The 13026-nt window shown below is 52.7% G+C and overlaps 1 protein-coding gene across 5 annotated transcripts in view; it reads right to left on the reverse strand.

Moving 5' to 3' along the window:
* Positions 1-315: 315 nt before the first annotated feature.
* The window catches only part of RBPMS2 (RNA binding protein, mRNA processing factor 2), a 40382-nt gene continuing 27671 nt past the window's right edge, over positions 316-13026 (reverse strand). For 2 of the 5 annotated variants that reach the window (XM_078333347.1, XM_078333350.1), the window contains exons 2-5: positions 10465-10542; positions 9061-9123; positions 8637-8787; positions 5960-8194 (exon numbers count right to left, since the gene is read on the reverse strand). In XM_078333347.1, coding sequence (XP_078189473.1) covers positions 7917-8194; positions 8637-8787; positions 9061-9123; positions 10465-10542 — 570 coding nt within the window. In that variant the 3' untranslated portion in view covers positions 5960-7916. Of the gene's footprint in view, positions 1409-1662; positions 1733-5959; positions 8195-8636; positions 8788-9060; positions 9124-9837; positions 9877-10464; positions 10543-13026 lie in introns of those variants that run through there. The other 3 variants (XM_035258842.3, XM_078333346.1, XM_078333349.1) reach the window with 3 other exon arrangements.

The raw sequence follows: 13026 nt of genomic DNA on the forward strand, positions 1-13026 counted from the left end.
CTGGGGGCCTGTTCTGGGTGCAGGGAGTCTCTCTCTCTACCCTGACAGCCTAGAAATAAGTGAAGCTCCAGCTGCCGGGCCCTTGGGCAAGTCCCGTCCCCTAGGACTTTGTTTCTCAAGCTTACAAAAGAGAGAGGCAGAGGCAGGAGAGGCTGAGTGAGCTCCAGGGTACTCCCCACCTCTACAGCGACAAGCCAGCTGCCAGCCGGCCAGGCCCACCTCACTTCCTTCCCCCCGACTCCACATCTCTCCGGCACTGCCTTCCCAACGGCAGACTGCGTCCTGTGGAAGGGGGAAGCAAAGGCCAGAGAGCAGTCATCTTGATTTTGTTTTATTTTGCATTTCATATATTATCCAGTTTCACATTCTCACAGGGTCAGCAATGGCAACAGCCACCTCGGCTCCCGACTCTGAAATGGCCAGACGGTCACAGCTGTGGCTGACGGTAAAGCACTGATATGCTCAAAACAAAAAACATTGCACAACGTTTCCTTCATTTCATTTTCTTAAACAAATGCCTGACACAAAGGCTCGCTGCTGAAGAACGAAAACCCTTTTCTTCTTCATGCCTCAAACTAAACATTAAACTTATCTGACAGGGCGAACGAGGTCTCTTTAATAATTAATGGTACACACATGAAAAATCCTTTATGATGCATAAATATTTTGTTACACAGGGTACAAAAATACTTTTCACGGTCTGGTTGGTTTCGAGGTTTGGAAGAAACGCGGAGCAGCGGCGGGTGGGGTGCACTCTGGAGAGGTGAACAGGATGGGTGGGGGGCTGGTCCAAGAAGACAGCAACAGAGGAGCCCAGTGTGAAACGAAAAGCAAACCCCATCTATCAGTTGGGTGGAGGTGGGAGCTAAGCCTGGAAGCACATGGGGCCACAGGGCTCGGGGCTTCCCTGAAGCGGGGTGGGTGCAGGGGCAGGGTGAGGAGGGGCCAGACAGGATGAACCACTGGGGGCCAGGACCTGTCGCTATGGTGACAGTGTGAGAACAAACTGTACGCTCACATATACACAAGTGTAAGTGTCTTCATTCATGCCAGAAAACATGCAAAATCAAACGCCTTGCTTTCTCGAGGGGGAGCTGCAGAATCAGGTTTGGGCGGGAGGTCAGGCCTTGCCAGGTCCCTGTGAGGCCTCTGAGCGGGACCTGGATGCCTCAGTGAGAAGGTCCCTAAATCCTCCTGGGAGGCATTGGAGAAAGGCTTGAGGGTGCAGAACAGGGCTGAGGAAGAGGAGGGAGGGGAACAGAAAGCAGTCCACTGAGTCAGGCTTAGGATTCACAGTCTCTGGAGGGCAGCAGCAGCTCTGTACAGGCCGCCCGGGGACGGTGGGAGCTCAGGGCGCCTGTGCCGGCACCACCATAGATTCCCAAAACCAACTCCCCGGTGACCAGACCTGGAGGGAGGGAGAGAGGCAGCCATGAGCAGAGGCGCGACACTGGAGCCAAAGCCAGGCCTTCCTTTGGTGAGGGGCTGTACAAGTGGATGGCCTGCAGTCACAGGCAGAAGGAAAAACCAGCCTGACGCACCCGTAACCAAGCTCTGGGCTCGGCTAAGCTCTCGAGACCCGGGCAGAGGAAGGAACTCCAGCCCTGCAGGGAGCCGAGTTGAGGAGGACACTTGTCCTGGGCCTCTGGGGCCAACACTTACTGAAGAACTAACAGAACTGACGGTACTTCCATCCTTGCTGGGTGGTGTCAGAGGAAGGGTACCAGCGCACCTGCAAGAGAAGCCAGTGTCAGGAAGCCAGCTGTGCACCCCTTCACTCAACAGGAAACCTGGGAACTGTGGCTGTCAGTGTCCCCGTCGGAGTGCTGGTTCTGTCACTGACTGTCTAGCAGACGTCGGGCCAGTTACTCACCTTTAAGCACCAGTTTCTCCATTGGGAAAGTCAGAGAGCACCGCCTGACGTGCCTCCTCTGCAGGACACCGGTTTCAATGAGAGAAGGTCACCCAGGCGTCTCATACCCCACTAAGCCCCATTCAAATGGGCCACGCTATGCTGGCAGGAGTCCTGGCAGCCGGGGGCAGTGGTGCCAGCAACCCACCCTTCCCCTTTACCGATCGACCACGGAATTCCTAACGTTAGGAGGAGAATGAGCCTCGTACACTTTTTTGTTTGACTTCTTTGAGCCTCAGTGTCCTCATCCAGCTACAGGATAGACATTAAAAAGTCACGGCTGTTATGAGGATCAGGTAAGAGGATGTAAAGATACAGTAAGGCCGGGTGTGGTGGCTCATGCCTAAAATCACAGGACTTTGGGAGGCCAACGTGGGAGGATCACGAGGGTACGAGTTCAAGACCAGTCTGACCAACATTGTGAAAGTCCATCTCTACTAAAAATACAAAAAAAATTAGCCGGGTGTAGTGGTGTGCGCCGACAATCTCAACTACTCAAGAGGCTGAGGTAGGAGAATCGCTTGAACCCCGGAGGTGGAGACTGCAGTGAGACTGTGGAGTGAGATCGTGCCACTACACTCCATCCTAGGTGACATAGGGAGACTCCATCTCAAAAGAAAAATATAGTAAGGGCCAGGTGCAGTGGCACACACCTGTAATCCCAACATTTCGGGAAGCTGAAGTGGAAGGATCACAGGAGGCCCAGGAGTTCAAGACCAACCTGGGAAATATTAGTGACACCCTGTCTTTATTAAACAAAACAAAACCCAAACTCCATGTAGACCCCAAGGGGTAGGGCTCTCCTATGTTGGTCCTGATTCTTCAGAGAAGCCATGGATGAGAGCAAGCCGAGGCTACCTTGTTTTGACCTTCCCAGCCCTGCTGTGCCTGCCCTCCATCACAAGCTCCTTAAGTCTAGAAGTCTGTAACCTCGGGCGGGTGGCAGCTGTCTGAGATCATCCTAAACCCTGGCACTTGCCAGAAGGCCCCACAGAGCAGTCACCCCAAAGCTGGGTTCCCAGAAACTGGTCAAGAAAATGACACATTCCCTCCTCCCCATGGGCTGATCATCTGGACGGGAAGTATGCTGACTGCCAAGACCGCAGGGAAAGCCGCCTGCCCCAGCTACGCACAGTGAAGCATGTCTGCCTCAGCCTGACCCAGGATCACTGGGGAAAGGGTAGGGGCAGGACAATGCAGGACCTTGAGTTGGGGTCTGGGAATGAGCACGCCGGGAGGGGAGCTGAAGTCCCCCCTAGGAAGGGAGGGGCAGCACGCAAGCATGTGGGAGGAAAGAAGCAGAAGGTGGGCCTGCAGACAGCTCCCTTGAGGTTAGAGCAGGCAGACTCAGTTACCCACTTGGCTGCTGGGAACTCCTGCTTCCTGGGTGAGCCATGCCACCCTTCTCGGGGCTGATAGAAGCTTCCCTAGAACTGGTTCATGTCCCCCACAAATTCTAGGTCCTGTTTTATACAGGGCAGAATTCCAGCCACCACCTCCTCCCAGGAGCTCAGCAGGAAACGAGAAGTGTGGCTGGACCCTAGAACTTATTCCACAAGAGACGGACACATGAGGAAACCAGATGCTGCTACCTAGAAGCCGGTGGTTGGCACCAGCCCAGGGAGCCCCTTAGTGGGCCCAGACCACTGCCCTTCGTGTGGCCTTCAGCTGGCGGAGCCCCACAGCAAGAAATGCCTGACGGGCTGGGTGTCCCACAAGGCCAGACGAGGGGACGACAGAGTGAGAGAGGCTCAGGAGGCCTGCAACCCACCCTCTTTCCCCACTGGCAATCTGAGGCCTTGAATAACTGCATAAGGCCCCCTCCAGCCACTCTGCTGGATCCTGCCTTACACTTTAGCTACAAGGTGCTGGGACTCCTGCTTCCAAAGCAGCGACTTTCCCTCCAGCCTGAGATTAGTCATGTGACTCCTTAGGGAGAAAGTAGAGGAAAGCTCCCATTTATGGGCTTGGGACAGCCGTGCCACTGAAGCAGAGAGAACGCACTAGAGTGGCTGCTTTTCCACTTCCTTTGGTTGTCCAGCATAGGCCAGCGGCCTGGGTCCTCTATAAGCCACACAGTCCCATCCTAGAGCTTTTCTTTCTGCTCCAGCTCAGAAGAGGAGACCCCCGGCAGGGGCCGGGCCAGCAAGACAAGGCACCCACAGTGTCCTTTCAGGGCCTCCAGCTGTGCACAGGAGGAGCCAGGACTCCTGAGAGTCCACCCAACAGGCTTAAGTGACCAGGCTCCCAGAGGGCTGCTTCAAAACAAAGAGCAGAGGACGCAAACGCAGCCCTCTCTCAGACCGTGGGACTGACCAGCTGATAAGATACACCAGAAAGCAAGCAACAGGATGAACCTATAAAGAATAAATATGAGGCCAGGCGCGGTGCCTCATGCCTTAATCCCAGCACTCTGGGAGGCAGAGGTGGGGGGATCTCTTGAGCCCAGAAATTTGAGACCAGTATGGCCAACATGATGAAACCCCATCTCTACAAAAAATACAGAAATTAGCCGGGCATGGTAGCACACACCTGTAATCCCAGCAATTTGGGAGGCAGGAGGGTCATGCTTGAGTCCAGGAGACAGAGATTACAAAGAGCCAAGATGACACCACTGCACTCTAGCCTGGGCAATGGAGTGAGATCTTGTCTCAAAAAAAAAAACAACTAAAAAAGATATATAAGCAACCGAGAATATGGAAGCCTCACTCATCTGAAATTAAAACAATATTTAGCCCAGATTGGTAATTTAATTTTTTTTTTAATTTTTTTAATTTTTGCTGACACTTTGACCTTGTCATAGTTCTAGGAATTTATCATAAAGAAAACAAAACAGAAGACGCTCCCAGAGAAGTATGCACAAGGACATCAATTGTTGTATAGCCATCAGTAGCAAATACTGTGTAAACAAACCAACTTACCATCTACAGGGAGCTGGACACACTCGTGCAATGGGGTACTGGCCAGGCATCCAAAATATAGAGCTACACTTACTAAGATATACATGTATTTTAAAGTCTTAATATTTAAGGTTTCTTCCCTTTTTTTTTTTTGAGATGGAGTCTCACTCTGTCACCCAGGCTGGAGAACAGTGCCACTATGTCAGCTCACCACAACCTCTGCCTACCAGGTTCAAGCAATTCCCCTGCCTCAGCCTCCTGAGTAGCTGGGATAATAGGTGCCTGCCACCACACCTGGCTAATTTTTCTACTTTTTAGTAGAGATGGGGTTTCACCATGTTGACCAGGCTGGTCTTGACCTCCTGACCTCAGGTGATCTGCCCACCTCAGCCTCCCAAAGTGCTGGTATTACAGACGTGAGCCACTGCGCCAGGCCCTCTAATATTTAAGTTTTTTTTTTTTGAGACAGAGTTTCGCTCTTGTTCCCCAGGCTGGAGTGCAATGGCGCGATCTCGGCTCACTGCAACCTCTGCCTCCCAGGTTCAAGCAATTCTCCTGCCTCAGCCTCCCAAGTAGCTGGGACTACAGGCAAACGCCACCATGCCCAGCTAATTTTTGCATTTTTAGTAGAGACGGGATTTCACCATGTTGACCAGGATGGTCTCGATCTCTTGACCTCGTGATCTACCCGCCTCGGCCTCCCAAAATGCTGGGATTACAGGCGTGAGCCACTGCGCCCGGCCCATACTTAATTATTTAGACACTTTTAACCTCCATCTCTGGGGCAGCACTGTCACAGGTCAAGGAGTGGCGCTGTTGGAAGGAAAAAATATTTTTTTTTTTTTTTTTTTTTTTTTGAGGCAGAGTTTCACTCTTATTGCCCAAGAGTAGAATGGCGCGATCTTGGCTCACCACAACCTCTGCCTCCCAGGTTCAAGGGATTCTCCTGCCTCAGCCTTCCAAGTAGCTGGGACTACAGGTGTGCATCACCACACTCAGCTAATTTTTTTGTATTTTTAGTACAGACAGGGTTTCACCATGTTGGCCAGGATGGACTCAACCTCCTGACCTCGTGATCGGCCCACCTCAGCTTCTGAAAGTGCTGGGATTACAGGCATAAGCCACTGCACACAGCCTGTTTTTACTATTGAGGAAATGGCTACCCAATGAGTTTGGGTACCAAGCACAGAACTAATGACTCCCTGGTCTAATCTCTTCCCGTCAGCCTGCCTCCCCCAAAACACCACTATTCTTTGGGGTGAGTGGCCTCTATCCCAGTCCCTGTCCAAGGAAGGCCAGAAAGCAGGAACTCAGGAACAAAGATGCCTCCGGCCTCAGAGAAGACCTAAGGGGACCCACACTGTAGTGATATTAAGTAACAATCATGATCACCTGCACTTCCACAGCGCTTCCTCCATGCCATCACGCTAACAATACACCTATCCAGTACGCACTATTATCGCCACTTTACAGAAACACAGAGACGGTGGGTAACACATCCCACAGCTGTTGAGAACCAGGATTTGGGCCACAGCTAGACAGCTGCAGAGTGTGGAAGGGGTGGGAGAAAACTGGGAGGGAAGCCAACAGGAGGAAGGAGGCCCTGTGGCATGGAGCTCAGGGCCAGAGAGCAGCGCTACCCCCAGAAGGCTGGGCAGAGGTGCCCTTTCTGATTCATTTGACGAACTCATTGTCCCTGGCTCCCAACCTCTGCCCCAGCTTAGCAACTCAGAGGATGGGGCAAAACCTCTCCACCTAATCTGCTCTATCCCTCTCATTTTACAGATGGGGACACAGAGGACCAGAGGTAAGAATCATGTAGCTAATTGGTGCCAAAGCTGGGATCAAAAGTGAGGAGCCCGGTGGGATGGGAGCCCGTGATTCCTTCCAGTGCCTCCCAGGGCCTCGCAGTTAAGCCTGCCCGCTTGACCTGAAGCATCAAGTAACTGCCCAGGTCAGAGTAGACAGGATGGGCTTCCCTGCTGCCCACTCTGTTCCAGCCACAGAACCCAGTTTGCAGTAAATACCCAACAATTCCCTCCAGGAGAAGGTCTTTACCACCCTCCTTATCCTCTGATCAATTTTCCAGCTATTTGTGGTGCTTGGCTGGAGAAGAGGACCAAGGTTACCTATGATTCTGCCCTCAGTACAACTGAGCGTCATAAGGCCAAGGAAAGCATGAAGGGTACTAATGCTTTCCTTCCTCTTCCCCTCCTGCTCCCCAACCACGTCCCAGCAACCTTGATTCTCTTCCTCGAAGCAGAACAGCACGCGCTGACCGGGCCCCTCTTCCTGGGATCAGCACTCATTGCCCGGCTGGTCAGAGGCTGAAGTAGGCTCGAGAGTGCCCTCCAGCCCCTTCCTATGGCTACCTGGCCCCATTCTGTCACTGCCACCGTGAGGCACCATCCCCGCTCCCCGACACACACACAGTGGGATGAGACCTCCCCTGCAGTGTGCTACAGTGACCTGCACTTGTGGCAGAGTCAGACCAGAGGAAGTGCCTGCATGGCCAGGGGAGGGCCTAACCCCCTGCCTGCCCCTTGGACACCCAGATCAGCACCCCACACAGAGCCCTCCCCGCCCAGCTCTAACAGCCCCGACTCTCCCCAGAAGCATTCGCTCCCTGCTTCCTGCCCAGCACAGGTTCATAGTGGACGGTGTCCAGCCTTCACGGAAGCAAGACCCAATGCTCAGTGAGCTCTCTGGGTGCTCCAGGTTCCATCCTGGCACTCACTCGTCACTTTATCTTGACGTCTAACTTTCACAATTCCCCCGATGCAGATTATAGGATCATTCTCATTTTCCAGATAATTAAAAAAAAAAAAATCAAGGCACAGCAATCTTTAAGAGCTTGATGAAAGGGACAGGAAGGGGCAGAGGCAAGTGGTCTGGCTGCGGCGACCGTGCCCAGGTTAGGACAGGAGTCCAGGTCCCATCACCATGGGAGAACAGAGTCGGTACCTGGGCAGGAGTGCTCGGGGCTGGAGAACTGCAGCTCGGCTGCCTGGCCTCCTCCATGGCAATTTGTGGGTTATCTTCTCCCTCCCTGTCAGATCCTGAAGCCAGGGGCAGGGACACATAGGTCCCTGGGGTCTGGGCTTTCAAACCATCAAGGAAGACAAGAGTTCTGCTGCAGCTCCGAGACAGCAGCGGCCGAGTGGCCAGGCGGTGCAAAGTCTGGCCAGCTTAGAGCCCTCGTTCTTCACCCTCCCCAACCCGAAGGGGCTTACCTGAGCATGGAGGGCGGCGGCGGCGGCAGTGGCAGCTGGGTAGGTGAACGCAGCATGGGAGATGGCTGGGGTCAGCTCTGTGGTGTACAAAGGGTAGGGGGCCCAGGCCTCTGGGGATGCAGGGATCAGAGCAGCCCCCATCAGGTCATCTACAACAGGAGACAACGGCCTCCATCATCAGAACACTCGCCTCCCCTTCCAAACAGAGAAGGGAACCCAGCACTACGGCTGAGCCATATGCCCCACAGTGAGGCCAGGCCACCCCAACCATCGAGGACCCCAAGACCAGGCAAGGAAGCCACGTTAAATTGGCCTATCATGGTGCACATCCCACCTGCTTCAATAAGTTGTCAGGCAGGCCTCAGCCCATCTCAAATGAGAAATCAGAGAAGGCTTCAGGGAAGCTAGGAGCCCTGGCAGCTCAGAAGCTCTAGGAAGGCTGCGGGGGAGGGAGGAAAACCAGGTGTCTCAAAAGACGGCGGCCACAGACATTTTAAAAAGCCTCCTGGAAAAGGCTTCTCTCTGTAAGAGCCTGCAAGTCTGCCCCGAATGCACCTCCATGAGGCCCTGCCAGCTCGGAGTGCCACTCACAGGGGTCCCGTGCAATCAAGTGTGCTCCTAGGGCGGGGTGCATGTTGCTGGGATTTGGAGTCGCCATCAGCTTGCTCTTGGCCATCTTGGTGTTGGCTTTGGCAAACTCTAGCCTCAGCGTCTGTGGGTTCTCAGGATCGAAGCGAATACCCTACACGGGTAGAGAAGGGAAGAGAAAGGCTCACTCTGGAGGACCCAGAGTGTTAATGGCACTTAAAGGCCCTGTGAACAAGCTCACCTGGAACACTTGTCCACACAGTGGCTGAGGCAGAGGAAAGGCTGCTCGGGCCTTGAGTAATGGCGTTTGGCACAGACAGTGCCACCAAGGACTCTGCCCAGGGATGGCTGGGAAATAAGCTACATCTGCACACCCACTGCCTAAGAGGTCTGAGGGTCAGGGAAGACCCGTCCTCCACCTACTCACGTTCAACGCGTTCTTGGCTGCTTCTGCTCCTGCCCGGCTGTCAAAGATCACAAAACCAACAGGCTAGAAGGAAAAAGAGAGAACACCCTTATATCGCTCCCAGCATTCCACCTCTCACTCCAAAACAAAATGAAACAGAGCATCACCCATGTGGAAACAGTATTTGCCTTGCTATGAGAAGAGAACACAGAAGGAAAAAAGCCCCCAAAAACTCCAGCCATGTTCACGGGAACAGCAGCTTGACGTGCGCCAAAAGTCCACTTTCCTGTGGGAAGTGACACCAGCAGAGCTTAATTCCACCGAATTCAACATCGCCCCTTTAGTAAAAGCATTCTTTTTTAAATGCACGCAGATAACTAAAAGTAAGTCTTAGTGTTTTCCACAGCAAAAAAGTGGACTGCAATGTACCAAGGGCATGGAAGCCTCCGGGTCAGTCAAGGAGCAACAGGTTGAAAATGGCTCCAACTTCATTTTCCAAGGATCAGTCTAGACCCCAAATAGCCCCTGAAGGCTGGCGGGCCTTGGCCCCCTTGTATCAAAAGCTAGAGCTCAGCTACCTGCTCTACTGTCCTCAGCCAGCAGGGCAGGCATGGCTTCCAGATTCCTAAGAAACAGACAGGGAGGGCCAGCAGCTGGCCGGTAAAGAGGCGTTGGGACAGCAGGGAGCACGTCTCTACCGCTGGATGCCACTAGATCAGGGAAAGGTTAACAGGTCTCCGTTCCAAGCTCAGCAGTCAATCTGGGCTGGGAGGAAGAAAACCTTAGGAGAGAAGTTACCTGTCTCGCGGTGAGCTTGATCAGGGACCCTTCATACCCCTGCGGAGAGAGGTGGCTGTTACCGGGGAAGGTCAGAAGTGTATGTTGTGCTAACCCAGCACTGTCACCTCGTCAGTCCGCTTTCCCCAGGCATCCCCTGAATCATTCTCACACCCTTCTCTCCGTCAACATCAACCCACCCTGACCTCCACCACTGCCAAGTGTCATCCCCTGCCCTGCGTTCTGAATCACATGGTCTGGCACATGGGGTGGGCAGCACGCGGCAGCGCTCATCACTTCAGGCAGAAATTCCCATTTGCTCCACTAACTCGTAAGCTGAGAGCATAGACCTTACCTTTTAAGTTTTCTCATCTGCAAACTGAAAAGGCTACACTGAATCTCAAATATTCTTTATACGATCACATGTGTTTAAAGATTCTCACTGTCTCCATTTAACTGGCGAGGAAACGGATTCTCAGAAGGCAGCACATGAATTCACAGAACCAGGAAAGAGGGCTGCAGCTGCCCCCACAGCCTCTACCACACCTTCCCGCATGATCCTGCTGCCTGGCCCTGGCCCAAGATTCACTCCCGCTGCTTCTACAGGGTTCCAGGCTCTACCCAGTGGGTGGCCAGGTCCTGACTCACCTTGAACGGCCGGAAGAGCAAGTACAGTTCTCTGGGTTTAATGTCCACAGGGAGGCCGCTGACAAACAGTGTCCGGACCTGGGGACAGAGACCAGTGATCAGGGCCAGGCTGCCCAAGACAAACAGGGATGACGACAGCTCTTCCTTCAGGCAGGCAGCTGGGATTCTTCTAAGGCTTAGGGAAGAACTCAAGTCTCTCCTGGGCCTCCTTAGACACCGAGGTAAATTAACAGTTTCACATCACTGAATTTCTCAAAGCCCTTTCCCTTCTGTGGGTTCATCCCAGGGGCATCATGCAGCATCTGCCAGATGCCTCTGCACACAGACTGAGTCTGCTGGTGAACAGAGGCAGAAAGAAAGCCCTGTTCAGTAAGGGTACAAACCCAGCCCAGCATGAATTTTTTGTTGTTGAGACAGAGTCTCACTCTGATACCCAGGCTGGAGTGCAGTGGCGTGATATCAGCTCACTGCAACCTCTGCCTCCCAGGTCCAAGAGATTCTCCTGGCTCAGGCTCCCAAGTAGCTGGGATTACAGAGGTATGTCACCACGCGGATTACAGAGGTATGTCACGAAGCCTGGCTAATCAGCATGCCTTTTCAAACCAAAGCCTCCTCTAAGAATTTGAAGAAAGCTACAGTGCCTAACACCCTAAAAATGTACATATAAAAATCTTTTTTTTTTTTAATCCATTGTATTACTAGCCCCTCAGACAAAAAGTATCTATTTTTTTAGATGATATCCATGGCCCCCTGGTAGACAGGCTCCAGTCTGGTCTGGGGAGAAGCAAAGATGTAAAGGAAACAGAGTCCTATGCCCACTATGCACTGCAGTGATTTCAATAGAGGGCCTGTAACTTTCTCATCCATCTCCTGCTCCTACACGAGATGTGGGCTCTTCAACAGCAAGGAACACCTTATACTCCTGCCTCCCTCCCTGCTCCCAGCATGGTGATGGTAGTAAATGTTGACTGAACGGGGAGTCAGAATCATTATGCTGAGTTTCAAAGAACAAGCAAGATCTTGCCAGCTTCAGGCCGAGAGTTGGGATTTTTTTTTTTTTTTTTTTTTTTTTTTGAGATGGAGTCTCGCTCTGTCGCCCAGGCTAGACTGTAGGGGTGCAATCTCAACTCACTGCAACCTCTGCCTCCCCAGTTCAAGTGATTCTCCCACCTCAGCCTCCCAAGTAGCTGGGATTAAAGGCATGCGCCGCCATGCCCAGCTAATTTTTTTTTTTTTTTTTTAGTAGAGACAGGGTTTCACCACATAGGCCAGGCTGGTCTTGAACTCCTGATCTCAAGTGGGATCTGCCCACCTTGGCCTCCCAAAGTGCTGGGATTATAGGTGTGAGCCACTGTTCTGGGCTGATGCTGTGAGTTTCGAGCCTCGCCCCCAACATGGTTACAAGCCAGGTCTAAACACCAGGTGTCCATCCTATGAGTGCAGTCACTGCTGCTATTTAAATGGTGCCGGCACCCGAGGCTAAACTAGCAAGCCCTGATCAGCCAAAAATTGTGATGGGGGAAGGGATATTTTCCATGGCTTAGATCCATTAAAACACTTTTTGAAACTATGGCTTCCTGAATAATGAACAATATGGCCAGGCGCACTGGCTTCACATTTTGGGAAGCGGAGGCCTGCGGATCGCCTGAGATCAGGAGTTTAAGATCAGCCTGGCCAGCATGATGAAACCCCATCTCTAGTAAAAATATAAAAATTAGCCAGGCATTGTGGCAGGCGCCTGTAATCACAGCTACTCAGGAAGCCGAGGCAGGATAATCACTTGAACCCATGAGGTGGAGGTTGCAGAGAGCCAGGATTGCACCATTGCACTCCAGCCTGGGCAACAGAGCAAGACTCTATCTCAGAAAAAGAAAAAAAATGTGAACAAGCAGAGTGTCCCTACACACTTGGCTCCTGCTCTGGGCCACATCTCCTCCTGCTAAGCCAAGCACAGGTCTTCTGAACTGACCACTGCAGATTTTAGAAGTTCACATGCCTCAACCCACCACGCGGCTCCTCTTGAAAGCATTTAGTTGCCCTACAGTGGGCCGCATCCCCTTCTGGAGAGGTGCCAAAGAACCAAAGAACTTGCTCCATGCTCTAATGATGGCCCGCTGACACTAGTCAACAGCCTTTCTGAAACAATGGCTTTGATCAGGGGCTTGTATTAGGAAGCTAGAGCAGTGTTAGGCAAAACTGCACTCAATGCACCCAGAGAATTCAACAGGGCCAAGAACGTAAAGGAAACCAGCCAGGATAGCTGCTGGTTACTGGAGTCACCACTCCCATCTATGCAAGAATGACTCCCAGCCATGGTGACAACAGACTTCTGCCCTCACCTGAGCTTTTGCCAAGCACAGCTAACAGAATCTCGGACCACTTGGGACACATCTTCCCCCTTGGGACACGCCTTTCCCTCAGCAGAGGTGCTGCTATGCCAGCCTCTGTGCCCGGGCCTGGGGTGATGGCACCTCACACCTCACTGCCCTGGCAGCCCATGCTCTGCATACACACCACCGCAATCCTGCCTTGGTGTTGGCAGCATCTGGGGGCAGACAGCCA

Source organism: Callithrix jacchus, chromosome 8 (genome assembly GCF_049354715.1).
Source record: "Callithrix jacchus isolate 240 chromosome 8, calJac240_pri, whole genome shotgun sequence".
Taxonomy (NCBI): Eukaryota; Metazoa; Chordata; class Mammalia; order Primates; family Cebidae; genus Callithrix; species Callithrix jacchus.